Source organism: Apostichopus japonicus, chromosome 21 (genome assembly GCF_037975245.1).
Source record: "Apostichopus japonicus isolate 1M-3 chromosome 21, ASM3797524v1, whole genome shotgun sequence".
NCBI lineage: Eukaryota > Metazoa > Echinodermata > Holothuroidea > Aspidochirotida > Stichopodidae > Apostichopus > Apostichopus japonicus.
The window spans coordinates 11754290-11769222 of record NC_092581.1 but is presented as its reverse complement, the minus strand read 5'-3'; the positions used below and the strand labels follow the sequence as shown (position 1 = coordinate 11769222).

Genomic DNA, 14933 nt, shown 5'->3' with positions numbered 1-14933 from the left:
CCCCTTTTTCATTTCCAAATGAGAAAAAAAATCTCATTTGGAGCACCAAATTGCATCTGAGGCCACCTGGAAATGCAAAAAAATTCCAAAGGGGAGGGGGACACCCCCTCCCCTTAGACCCCTCCCCCAGGCCGGCCATCAGTCTTCAGCCCCCCCACTCAAAAGTACCTTCCTACGCCACTGTCTATACATATAATATATATATAAAATACGTAATTCTATTGGATTTAGAACCACTTGGTAAAACTTTGCAAGGCTAATATCACTCTATATTGTTCTCACAAAACATGCTTCAAAACATCGTACTGAGAGTGGAACTATAGTTCCTAATCTTTATGTGATAGAAACAGGATATTTATAATGGTCATACTGTCAAGTAGACAAGTATGTAAAAGTAAGTGGGCCTGACGTTTCGATCCTGAAGAAGATCCTGCTAGGATCGAAATGTCAGGCCCACTGATTTTTACACATTCTCTTACGCACGCTTTATAGTGGATAAGCAGTTTGCTAACAGTTTATTTTTTTATTGTTAAGTATACAAGTGCTTACAAGCATGACATGATATTAGAAATGTTAAACGAAAATTGACCCAACTTGGTGTCCTAGCTAAACATCATTTTATTGAAGCAATTACGTCTGCTGTGTCTTAGCCTATGGTAGGTATGTAGGCCTACCTCTCGTCCTTCGTTTTCGATGCATTTTGATTCATTGCGTTTTTGTAAGTTTGTATGATGTCTATGATGTTTTCCTCAAAGAGTTTTGAAAGATTTACGGTCTGCTCATAGATCTGAAAGAATAGGATAAAGAGATATATATATTAGGGTATTTTCATGAATCTTGGCTTCACTTGTTATTGGCTCTTTGGAGCAATTTGCTTAATTAGTAGTATATAATATTTTCTAGAGATGCTTGCCCCAATCACCAGTTTTCAAATAACATCCCATCATAAAAGTCGTCATCAAGCCTCTAGGTCGCCAAATGAAACGCCCAGAGATGTCAAATCTGAATTATTATGATTCAATATAAATTAACGGAATATCATTTAGAAACTTTATAATCGTTTATGTGTGGAGTGCATGGGCCAATCTGTAATTTATAGGATTCATATATAGCCTAACATTTACATCAACCACCTCGGTAAGATTCGTATTCCATGCCCTCTGCTCGACGCTAATGAGTGTTACACTAGCTATCCCTAATCAGGGGCCTAGCCACATTTTATGAACTGAGGGGCTACGATGTTACGTCGTTTTACGGGAGGCATTCAAGAGGTGTACCCTCCCTATTGAGAAAGTTTGGTAACATCCGAGGATGATTAGATGAAACTCGGTGCTGTGTTGCAACGTTTTGAAACAGTTAAGGTGTATGTCAGTGTCGGGGCTGCTCCCCTTGAATGTTCTGGTGGAATTACACGTGATTGCACCCCTCCCCTTTCAGCCTTTTGTTTGCGTGTTCCATCCCCACCCACCCACCCCTTTATCCGTTAGACACGATACATGAGATCTCTTTACAGTCATAAACAAATATTTGTTCATAAACCTGATTTGTTTTAAGTGAAAGTGTGGTAACTGATACATACCTCTGACTTCTTCTTGGTATTAACTGCTTTGGAATTATTGAAAATTAGACGAATATCTTTCGCAAATTCTATGGGATCCCGATAGATTCCTGTACTCAGATTATCCTTTACAGTCTGTAAATCCATGGGATGTTTAATGACTTCACGCTTATCCTAATGAAACAGAAGTAATTAATAACTTGTTAAACCGTATTTCATAATTGAACATTTTCCTGACCCTAATCTCCGCCACAAACCGAGCCCGCCTCCCCCTTCCCCCCTGTGCCGCATCCTTCTCAATATAACGAAACTCTTATATCCTATAACCAATAATCTATAAGTGAACATTCTTTCCTTGATTGCCAAAAAGCAAAACATGGCCTGTTTCCCAAAGGGAAAGTGAGGCCAATCCGACACATCGTTTCATAAATGAGACCTTATCTTCGACGTTCATTATTAATTGTAGACCTACCATCCCCTCAAGTTCATACACTAAGCATATTTTGCCAATAATATCAGGCCCATAGCCAGGAATTCTGAGTTGAAGGGCCCCCAATAAATTAAGGAAGGGGAAAACAATGTCCTGTAACTTGTAAAGTTTTGATACACATGAGAAGGGCGGGGGCAGAAGTCTGCCAGGGAGGGACATGCCATCTTCTGCCCGGTCTGAATACGATACGATAGCCACACATATACCTCCACTCACACAGGCCTGCGAGAAATTAAAGGAACGGGCTCACTGGTGGCTCTATCCTATATATAATATATATTATATAAAGAAGGACTCAGGAAAAACATTGTATGATATACGGAATATACATATGGAAACAATAAAACTTTAAAAAAGGCGTTCCTGTGGCACAATCGACTTCAGAGACGGGCCTGGTTCTCGACAAACTCTGCCAACACCCTAAAGAATAATGTACCTTTCCATTACCTTCCCATTACCTACCGAGTCGATTGAATAACCCTTTGGTTGTCTAAACGGAACAGAGTCTTCCATGTCAAATATTATATCTAAGAGCCGTGTGCATACTCCAATCCAAGCCTTAACATCATGGGTCCTCGAACTCCGTCCCTTCTTGGCTGGTGATTCAGTGATGGAGGAATCCTGAGGGGTGAAAAAAGAACAAAAAGGACGAAAAACAACGACTTCAAGGAGACTGAAGGAGAAGACTTGTACAACATGTGATGTCATCTAGGTGTCTCCTATATATAGTGGCATATGTACGTTAGACATTTTTGTTTTGAACTTTCGGATTATAAAATACTAAACAAAAAATGTAACTAGGATGGACTTCTCAAACAGAAACTTCAGTTTTGATTTATTCTTCATATACCCTCCAAAGACTGGTATCAGATGCTGAACAATGAGGTTTATAAAATGCAAATACATAATGGAGATCTAAAGAAAGAAGGATACTTTTACTTTTATCGAAACAGAAGTCATAAACAAATGGTAACAGCAATCGACATCAACACTATCGATATATATGTGATTGCAAAACGTGCATTATTTCCTAAGAATGACGTGTCTTTTGCTTTGAGAAGGTAACACCACCTTGAAAGAGCTTAGTTTAGGCTTTTAATTTTTCTCACCCAGATATATATGCCATTTAACCGTATCCGTAACATATGCTATAAATCCTGCTGCATCCTCCATTTCAGTGCTAACACTATAGACTGTGATTACGGTATTTTAGTTACACAATCAGAGACGACAGTTTCTCTGGTACGTTGGGGCTGAAATATTTAAAATTCTTACAAGTTTGCAACTGAAGGATGGTTCTTCAGTTGGTGAATATCTTCGCCGTTTGACACTGTTTTTCTTTCTACAGCTCACTGAGTCATCATCATCGTCGAATGAGTGTTTCTTGATTGGCTGCGACCCTGAGCTTCGTTTTGTCTTAGATCCATTCTTCGCCTTGTCAACCATCAGATTGGCACCATCAACATCCACATCCCTGGTCACAGGAAAAACAACAACAAGGATTACAAAATATACATTAATATGAGCAGTGGCGGCGCAAAGGGTGTGAGTGGGGTGAGGTGGCAGACTGAACGACTCGCCCCTCAATCATAATGCTTCCCCCAGTTTCCCCTAGTCGGTTCTGCCCTGCAGACTCTTCGTTAATTGGAAGTGGTCGTCGAGGTCTCTCTCATCCTGTTGACTGTACTTGGACGCGTATATGCCATGTTAAACACTTTCGGGTGGTTAATTAAAGTCGAGGCGTTGTAAACAACCATAATGTAGTTGGCACCTTTTATCTATCTGTTTTGTTATCATTACATAATGTTTGTTGTGCCTAACAGCATATATAAGGTAGGCCTATATGTACCTCTCATATCTTCTCGGTGTATTATGATTCACTTCAGTTTCCAAATTTTGCAAGATGCCGGTGAAATTGTCCTCAAAAAGTCTTGACAGTCTCTGAATCTTGCCATAGATCTAAAAAGAACAGACCGAAGAAACATAATTGGGGCTTCAATATTTATGCAAGAAAATTCATGTGGGGGAAAGTCCATTATAATGTTACTAATTTTTGTTTTAAGCTAAACCATATATACTTTGATTAACGATAAACCATTTTTTTTCTTCCGAAAAAAAAAGAAAAAGAAATATAAACAATGGGTACAACGATAACACGCAAGGGATCATATATGGCCACAAATCTGTTCAGCACTTCTTATGCAAATTATTTCACTTAAGAGAAATTACAACTGTGGGTTATTAGTGATCAATTGGTTGTAATTAATTTGCTAATGTTTTAACAAACTTGAACTTAAATAACATATAAGCTTTCAAGTGTGTATATTTTCACCGTGAAGTTTAATGTGCATGTGAGTAATATCTGTTACTTATTTAGTTACATTTTTTTGGACACCAGCTATATATTTAACTAAGCGTAACTCCAATAAATACAATAGAGCTTTATTCTACATGATATGACCTGAAATGTGTTATTCAGCAAGGCTATGCAATGTAATATTAAATTTACCTTCTTAGGCTACATATACAGGTAACTGAGACATACCTCCGAATCTTTATTCTTATTCATTTTTTGGGAATTCTTGAAAATGAGACGAACGTCATCACCAAATTCTGTAGGAGCCCGATAACTTCCTCTATTCAGCTTTGTCTTTACAGTCTGTAGATCCATTGAGTGTTTGATAGTTTTACGATGGCCCTAAAGAAGAAGAAGAAGAAGTTATCGATACTCGGAGATATCGAAATGAATCATAATGCTAGTCCATAATGCTTCCCTTACCGTTCTTCCTTCCCAGTCCCTCTAACCCTCCTTTCTCACTAACATCATAATTTGTGGTGCAGAATGAATGAAGGATCAGAACGATTTGAGGTGAAATTATAATCAACAGTCCCCCCCCCCACCACCCCGCCACTCAAATCTATTCATCTATTCAATCACATTTCACACTCGTTGTCATAATATATTGTAATAAAGCGTGTTACATATCACACCCTATGTCATGTGTTTAGTGGAGTCAAAACACTTTGTACAATAAAGTAGTATTTCTACAACTAAATACAAACCCTTTACATTCTTTAATTCCACTCTTATAATGTAACTATAACATATGATGTTTTTAATGTACATTATTATTACATACCGGGTTGACTGACTCATTGACTGGTTGTCTCAACGGAGTCGAGTCTTCGAGAAGTTTTTCCATAACTTCTATGAGCTGATTACATGCTTTAACCCACACCGTAACATCGCAGGTTCCCTCGAGATCAGTAACCTGACTCTCCTTGGTCAGTGACTTCTTGGATGAAACCTGAAGATGGAAAACAAAAAAAGGTGTCTGAACAAGAACACGTACATATGTTAAAAGCTAGGTTACAGGCTACATGCCTGTGAATTTTTACCAGTGGCGTGGTCAGGATTTCAAAGGTGAGGGGAGGATGTCGGAGCAGCGGGAACCTGCCTCCCACATTTTCCCAAAATATCAAATGTGCCCTAATGGAAAATAAAATGTGCCCATTTGATGAAGAATTGTCTATGGATATCTTAAGCCTTCTTTAATTTTAATACTTTATTTTAATTATTCACGTGTGTGATATCTTAGCCTGCATTTTACACTAACCATAATGTCTGCATTTTACACCAACGATATGTGGAATGTTAATGATATGCAGAGCTATGCATAGCACGGGGAAATAAACGTTTCCGCCATTGTTTGTTTACGTCGTTATTGATGTTTCGCGTATAACACGGCTAAAGCCGTAACAACGTGCACCATAATAGTAATGATAGCATACTAACACATCATTTGTATTTAAGTGATATGGCCGGTGTGTATCGGTTTATAGCATAACGAGTGGTGGTTGTGGTATGGGGAAGGGGAAGGGGAAGGGTGGAGGGCTGGGGAGACAATTAACATCCGCCCTGATGAATTAACGTATAGGCCAGAACCCAAAGAATTTTAGAAATTAGAGCGAGAGAGAGAGAGCTGCCCTGGGGTAATTCAAGCCGACTCTATTTGGAGAAAGGTGAGGCTATCATCATGACAGGTGCAGTTTCCCCGACCAGCCCCCCCCCCCCCTCCCCCAACACCCGGCTCTTAATTTATACCTCCACTGTTCACTGTCGTTCTATTCATGGCATTTCACAGCCGCAGACGCTTTTCAGGTAAGTAGACTATAGGCCTATTATTCACCTGTAACAAAATTATTCGGATATTTTCGATATATAGCATTTACATTATAGCATATGTAGCTTGACTATAGTTAAGCCAATGGCCTAATTTTGTCATCCATATGGGGAATAACAAAGCCTAGCCTTCGAAAAGATGATCAAACTCAGCTGTAAAATCTAGCTTAATTCCTAGCGTAATTACAACCAATGCATAAGATGTTACCACTTTATCCAGAGCAAGGACCAGCTTCTTCCTGCAAGGAGTTTCTCTGAGATCTTCTTTCTTCTGTAGTTTTCCCATGTGAGCGGCTCTTATATTTCAATGAATTAAGTTTGTCACTAACGTAGATATCCTTCAATATACTTCGATGACTTTAGACTGAACCGAATTTCGTCAATGATTTCAAAGCGTTTTCAATAGCTAACCCAAGTCATGTAAAATGAAACTTCAACGGCTATGCATAAAACATTACTAAACATTATCAAACTGAACGAGCTATTGCACTACGTCGAAATCGGGACTTTCCAGTTCAACTGTTTATCATTTGTTTCAAGTAGTCAAGCATTATCAAAGTATACATTGACCGAGAGATCTAGATAACAGTCTGCCCACTCTCTGCTGTTATATTATATAATGACAACCAATGACAGTTTGGTTATAAATTTGTACCTCCATTGTACCACTAAGTACAAAGTCTGTATGCTCATACCCAAGGAGGTTCCACAAGGATCGACCTTGTAGACTCCCATTGCTCATACACATAACTCAACGACAAAACAAACCTAAATACACCTCTCATTGCCTTCGTCCCTATGTCTGAAAATATGCTACAGGGAAATCCCAGTCATTGCCTAACTCTCTCTTCCTCATATTACAAGTTGTCGTGGAACTACGTATATGCACAAAACGGCTAAAGGATCGACACGAGCAACCTTTTGCTTAGAAACTGAAAGTCTTACGCGGGCATATTTGAATTGGCGTTTGCTGAACTTTTCTGCAAAGTGTTATATAGCCCAAGACAGCCTCAATTAGTCAAGCATGATCAAAGTATAAATTTAACGTTGTGTTAAAATGTTCGGGTCCATGAACTTGTTATGTAGCTATAAACACGGTATTTATAGAATTACCAGACACCTGAAAATATAGTCTGTTACACTTTTTTTTTTTTTTAGAAACAGTTTGTAATGAAAATGAGAATACATTATTTTTTACCCAAGCATTTCTCGGACTCCCGTAATTGCACCGGGTCTGAATCCCCCTCTGATCCCCGTTCTTCGGGTCAGGCCTGTTTGTAAAACTTACGGACAGGGATGGGCTCTTAGTAGAGAATGTTGACGGGCATGAAGATTACGACTTAAAAATGCATAGTTTTCCCTTCAGTATACCCGTCACATTCTGGAAGGCGCCTCTACCCAATTCCGGGAACAGGGCCTGCAGATCTCCTTGCATGCATACTTCTGTGCAACTTTCTCAGGCAAACCGTTCCACTCATTCACAACCTTATTAGAAAAAGGTTATGCCGAATATTAAACCTACTTTGTGACTTTTGGAGTTTAAGGCAATGACCTCTGGTAGAACTAGGCCTACTATCAAGGGCGGCGGAACCGGGGGGCACAGGGGGCACGTGCCCCCCACTTTTCCTCAGGTTAAAAATGTGCCCTTTTTCTACATAAAAATTGAGGTGTCTCAAGTTAGCAAGAGGCTAGGGAACCAGAATGAACACTCGGGAAGGGCCGTTTCCGGCCATCTGAGGGGTTTGTAAAACCAAAAATTTTCTTGTACGCTCCGCGCCAACCGATGGTGGCGCTCCGCTCAGATAGTCGTGCATACAACTTTGCAAATCTTTGCTACGCCCCTGACTTTTAATGAATTTCTGTGGGTCAAACTCAAAGCTATTGCGAATGGAAAAAAATTGTTATGATATAAACAAGAAATAATGTCTAATTCGGAAGATTCCTACACTAGCAACAAGCATGATATCACCTCATTTTGTCTCAAAAGAAAACTTGTTTACCAATTTGCACATTGGATATTGCAGTACAAGTATGCATATTTTCTTTGAGGGGGGGGGGGTGCCTTGATGGAGTGATGTGTATACACATATAAGATAATACAATAAGAGTTATGAAGGGTACTAAATATAAGGCTGCATCAGTGCAATCGAATTTCTGCAAAGTGCCCTTTAATGTCGGTGCCCCCCCCCCCAGATTAAAAGTGCTTCCGCCGCCCTTGCCTACTATTAGCAAACATGCAAAAGGCATTGGATTGACAAAACCATACATAATCTTGAAAACCTGAATCAAGTCACCACGTAACCTATAAGCTCCAGTGTGGTGAGATTCAACAGCTGTAACCGCCTATAATAAGAAACACCATTTAATGAACTAGTCATCCTAGTAGCCCTCATCTGGACATTCTCGAGTACTTCCTTATCATTAGCAAACTATGGGTTCAAAGCCTGCACAGCATACTCCAGATGAGTGAGGCCTAACCAGTGGCGTAGCCAGACTTTTCCATCTGGGGGGGGGGGCAAAGGGGGGGGGGCGAAGGGTCTGATTGGTGGGGCAGACTAAGCTAGTACAAAAGACATACCAAACAGTTTGCATGACAAGCTGTGGCAAATCGGGTATTGTGTCAGCAATGTAGGGTACAGATGGTCACTCTAGTTAGCTGACGTTTTATGTTATTTCCACATAGGTATTATTAACGATAAAACAGATCACTGAAAAAGTCATCGATAATACTCTTTAAAAATCTGAATAGACTATGCTCTTTCTGTCAGTATTCAAAGATGATCAGCATGATATCTGACTTGCCTGGGAGTGTAACCACCCCCCCCCCCATCAACAAAAGATGTTATCATTCCCCCTTCGGGCCCTTCTTTTGCACTGTCTAGGTCTCATTCAAACAGTCTAGCGAAGGTTAATTCGCCTATTCTGATGACTGTCTGCGAACTTATCGACGAATTTCGCGCCCTATGATAAGGTGACCATATTTTCGTGACTGAAATCGGGGACATTTATTGCGTGACTGATATGGGGGAGGGGTTTAAGGGAAGGGGCTGTCCCCCTCCCCCTTTGGAAAATTTTCAAGTGCCTAAGGTGCTTAGATGTAAAATGGTGATACTTTGAAGCACTTTTTAAATCAATTTTATTTTCAAAAATGTAGCTTTTTCTTAAATGAATTCTACTTACTTTACGTGGTTCTTTGAGAGCTTGTGATTTGCTCATGCTCACAGTATAAGTGACCCACCTGAAGTTAGCAGGATATTCTGCTAGCAGGATATTCTGTGTACAAAGTCAACGTGGAAATTTGGGAGTTGTAGCGTGTACAAAGTCAATGAGAAAACTTTTTTGCCAGGGTGACCAGCGACATGTGACAAATAAACGCTAGATTTGCAACAATAAAACCCCAGAAAACACTAACTTGTGTACTGTTTCGAATAATTCGTAGCACTGATTCATATGATGGGTGGTCAAGTGTTATAACGGTGTATCATGAAAACGTGTTAAAAGCGGTAACATTAGTATGTATCTAAGACTGGCGTCCGATTACAGCCAAATTGCATAACCTTAACAATTTATGCCGGATCAAAAAAATACTGCATTTTGACAGATACGACCCCTGGCTCCCTAACGATACATCTTGACCCTCTCATTGCCGTCCGTTTTCCCAATGCAGGCTCTTGTCTTTCGATAGTCATAAAATCAGTTCAGTTCTAAGATTAAATTCTAAGATAAAATTGCATAAGCTTAACATATTTATGCCGCGTCAAACATACTGGATTTTGATAGATACGACCTCTGGCTCCCTAACAGGATACATTTTGACCACCTCATTGCCGTCCGTATCCCCAAACTGGGCCCTATTCTCTCAATAGTCGTAATATCAGTATTGTGCTAAGACTGGCTAATTACAGTCAAATTGCATAAACTGAACATATTTATGCCGGACCAAACATACTGGATTTTGATAGATACGACCCCTGGCTCCCTAACAGGATACATTTTGACCCCCTCATTGTCGTCCGCATGCCCAAAGAGGGCCCTACTCTCTCGATAGTCGTAATATCAGTATTGTGCTAAGACTGGCTAATTACAGTCAAATTGCATAAACTGAACATATTTATGACGGACCAAACATACTGGATTTTGATAGATACCACCTCTGGCTCCCTAACAGGATACACTTTGACCCCCTCATTGCCGTCCGTATCCCCAAAGAGGGCCCTATTCTCTCGATAGTCGTAATATCAGTATTGTGCTAAGACTGGCTAATTACAGCAAGGGCGGCGGAACCGGGGGACATATCATCGATTTAAACTGGTATTTGTCGATTTAAATTGATATATACCGATTTATTTTACTTATCATCGATTTAAATTGTATATGTCGATTTAGATCGATTATATGTAGAATTAAACTGGTATATGTCGATCTAAATCGGTAGAAGTCAATTTAAGCTGCTGGAAACTAGTATAGGTCGAAGGAAATTGAATTGGTATATGTCGATTTAAATCGGTATAAGTCGATTCCCCACAATTTGAGACTGATTGCCCGCCATAGTGCTGTACTATTTTGGTAGGTTCTACTGCATACACCACTGCGCATAAACGTAAACAGTATACTGTATTCAAATTTCAAACCAATCCGTTTTACTATATTCATTACACGTTAACCCAGATTCAAATTTCTTACAAACATTTCAAATGGATGAGCGAACGATCCTGCTAGTCACTGTTTTACTGCTGATGTCGTATTTGAGGCTAATCCAACATCGAAGGCATTTAATATTAGGTCTTAACACCTAGGACGGTATATGCGTAGGCTAATGTAACGTCATTATATGCTAGGCCATACGTAAGGGTTCTAGCCTTTTAGTACTGCCGTAGCAACCGAGTCCAAAATCATCCGTTTCGAAGTAATCATAAATTACCGTTTTTTTGGCCTCTTCAAAAACCTGTGAGTTTGGCGTACAATGAATTATAGTTTATTAGATTTAAGTGGACTGTCATTCAGTTTGTTCTAGTCTCACGAACTTAACGGTGACTTTTATGCAGTGTTGGTCGAATCGGTGCGAAGAAAAATAAAATGTGTTTACGTATAGCGTCGTTAGGTAGTGTTTCTGTTAAGAAAGGCCCGGCCTGACATTTGAACAAACACAACGTAGGTATACCTCACGCCTACTGCACGTTCAAAAATACCCGCCAAATTACAACTGGATAGAGCAGATATTATAACTTAGTCGGAAATCTCAGGTCACCATAAGTCCGCGACCGTTCACATTACATTTATTAAGAACGCAGGAGGGATTGCAGAAACCCCGAAAGAAGGATTATTCTTCAAAACGCACGCGGACTTGAAGTACGAGTACGCGAGTGTTCACACAAACACACATAGGCCTACATACATACACGCACCCACACACACGTACACGCATACATACATACATTCATACATACATCCGTACATACATACATATATAGACATGCACTCAAACCGATGAAAGCATCATACTTCTATGACATCGTGCAATAGCACCAACATAATATTGGGTTAAAATTATCACAAATTCATTTCTATGCAGAGCATCTTTCTTATTCAAAATAGTTTCTTAAATGATTTGATTTAATATATGTTTATTGATATTTCCTTATTTTTTCAGTTGACCAACACTTTGAAAACTGATGCTTTTTTTACTAACTCTTAATTTGCCTTTAATCGCTTTTATGGAATTTATCTATCATACGTTTTATTCTCTCTTATTAAACATAATTGTATTTTATGCTATTTATACTGGAATGAAAGATCGGAAACTGAAACTATAACTAGATCTAACAGCTAGGACATGTTCCTTTTGAATTTATGTGTGCTATGAAAAAGAGGTTCGACCCACACCCTCTATCCACTCTTGTTCAAACATATATTAATTGGATGCCACCATGCATATACAAATTGAAATGATAAAACTACCATTAATTTATCATGCACAACCAACCTGAACATTCTGCAGCTTGCTTGCATTTTGTGTGCATTGAATCCTTAGCTTTTTCTTAGTAAACTTGTCTAACATTCTGTCCAGATGTTGATCAAGGAATGAAAAGAATGTAGTTTCACAGGTTTACATTAGCAAGACTTGAGAAATCAGCAGAAAGCTGTACAAATAGAAAAATCTTTTATTACTACCAAGTATTATTCTCAGTATTGTTACCGGGATTTTAAGAGTTGCGCCAGCGCCGGGATACAACATCTTAAAAATTGTTTGCGTCCGCTCAGAAAAAACTTGCGTCCACACGTTCCTCCATGAAAACATGCACTTTAAATTACCTCTACAGGAACGCACAATACTTAGTTGTAATGACCCCTGACAAAAACATTCGCTTGTGCGCAACGGATATCCTATAGTTATAGGTTTATAATGTGCATATTGAAAATCATAAATGCAAATTATACAACTCATGCCTATGGAAGCGTGGGGACATTAATATTATATATATCATCTTAGATTACAAATAAATTCATGTGTTTGCACTGAAACCCTTTACAAGGTGTACTTACTATATAAAGAGAAGTGCAACTCATAGCAAGAATATTTTGACATAATGTGGTAGCCCATACATGCAATACAGACACAACTCTTTAAATGTACATTAATATTCACACAGATTGAAAGAGGAAGGTGCCAACTGCATTATCAGTACGCAGCTGGTACGGTACGGTGCCAGCATTATTTTAATATATGCCAGCATTAATTTGAATTTATGTCCACATCAAATCAATTTTATGTAGACATAAAAAGGTCCTGCCCTCTGATATGTCGTCATAATTTCTAAATTTTGTCCACTGTGGCCAACCATACACGTTGTGATATTTGAGAGTGCACATATGAGAGCCTATACTACAAACTTTGCTCTCTACACGGGACAGCAACGTTGCAATTAGTTGCATTGAGACCGTCAGTATAATGCGCTATATAAATAAGTTATTTAAACATAATACGTTGTGTTTATTGAGCACGATAAATGCAAAAATGTTTGCAGACAATGGTAGGGACTATTAGCCAAACAAATCACAGTAAATTTGGAAACGCATCATTGACTGCTTTCAGCATGAAACTTCTTTGTAACGGGAGTGTTTTTAAACCTTCTACTTTGCGGTTGATTGTTATCATTTATTTGTTTTGAAACAAATTCAATCATCTATACAAAGGATTGGAAGAAATTTTGGTTCTTTTGAGAAGTTGCGGTTTTTTTAAAAGAAAGAAAGAAAGATATTATTTCAAAGAGTACGAAAACATGTTATTGGAAACCTGCTCAAATACCGAATCATGTGTCGTTGTACTCTTGTTTACACAATTTACACGTTGACACTTAGGGTTATATCTACGATTTGTGCAAACAGTTGAATTTTTTTTTTCAACTCCCTGGTTTAAAGTTGCAGTTAGAACGGCATGTCTATTAAGTGTTAATATGAATGAGGAATTGTTATAACGGAACGCCATTACTCTTTTAGAGATGTATAACCATTTTCTTTAAAACTTTCCTAGCTTCCAAGATTGTTATTATTTTGAATTCTGATACATGAACTCATACTTTCATTTCTGGCTTCATCATCTGTTACTAACAATGTGTTCAAATTTGTTGTATCACAGTGTTCTTGTGTTTAATTGTTTCTACCTGGTAAGTTGCATCACATAATTTAAAAAAACAAAAAAGCACTCACGGTTACAGTTTACCTTTAATCAATGAACCACAGGTAGGGATGTGTCTGTTGTATAAAGCTTTACAAGATTGATTGCCCTACACAACAAACAATAACAACACCACTGAACTGAACAATGTGGCAACAAACACGTATTTAATGTAGATCCCACCCGTACAGTATACCCACAAAGAAATGTGTAATATACACTCGAGTCCAGTTTTCTGCACTCGGACTTTAGACCAATTCCAATTTGGTATATCATCTTGCTTGGTCTTGGCAAATCTCTTATTTCTGAAGTTTACTCTTCGAGTGTCCAGAATGAGCACTTATGTAAGGAGTCAATGCAGTCTTACACATTTAGCCACACATTCAATGAATATCTTCTTGTTTAAAGCAAATCATATGAAGCCAATGTTTCGATTGGTTACTGCTATTCGTCATATAGTAGATTCTTTAGCAAAAACGATAGTGGCTTTGTAATTTATATAGAGACTGTGTGTATACGGTAATTCTCACAATATAACTCCATTTCAATTAGATCCTTTCATCGTTCAAAGCTGTTTCAAAGTTATGGTTACAAAGATAAAACGGTGATCATATAGATGTCATTTTGATTTTAGTTATACAGTGAAAAGCAGTGTGATGTGACAAACAATAATTCACAATGACACAGGCTGTCCTGAAATGACCATTGACCTCAGCAACTGGCTTCTTGTACTAAATGTGATATATCAAAATACTAAATATGACATCTGTCCTTGTTAAAATATTGTGATAAACAATGGTTTCCACAATTTGACCCCTGGTGAACTCAACGAATATATGACCTCCGCCCACAACATAAGGCTCAATATCACAATATTGGGACTACTAGCCCCCTTCATCATCTACATAGCTGGCTGGTGAATGCCAGCTGAACATACACTCTCAGGCGCGTATCCAGGGAGAGGCGTTGGGGCGTGCGCCCCCCGGGTAAGAAAAAGAGGAGAGAAAAAGAAAAGAGAAGAAAGGGA

The 14933-nt window shown here is 38.7% G+C and overlaps 1 protein-coding gene across 4 annotated transcripts in view; it reads right to left on the bottom strand.

Moving 5' to 3' along the window:
- Positions 1-7056, bottom strand: part of LOC139962803 (uncharacterized) — a 34028-nt gene extending 26972 nt beyond the window's left edge. For 3 of the 4 annotated variants that reach the window (XM_071963144.1, XM_071963143.1, XM_071963145.1), the window contains exons 1-8: positions 6440-7056; positions 5189-5356; positions 4594-4746; positions 3898-4007; positions 3324-3522; positions 2511-2669; positions 1580-1732; positions 675-787 (exon numbers count right to left, since the gene is read on the bottom strand). In XM_071963144.1, the coding sequence (XP_071819245.1) occupies positions 675-787; positions 1580-1732; positions 2511-2669; positions 3324-3522; positions 3898-4007; positions 4594-4746; positions 5189-5356; positions 6440-6517 (1133 nt within the window). In that variant the 5' untranslated portion in view covers positions 6518-7056. The remainder of the gene's footprint in view (positions 1-674; positions 788-1579; positions 1733-2510; positions 2670-3323; positions 3523-3897; positions 4008-4593; positions 4747-5188; positions 5357-6439) is intronic. The other variant, XM_071963146.1, reaches the window with a different exon arrangement.
- Between the last annotated feature and the right edge of the window lie 7877 nt (positions 7057-14933).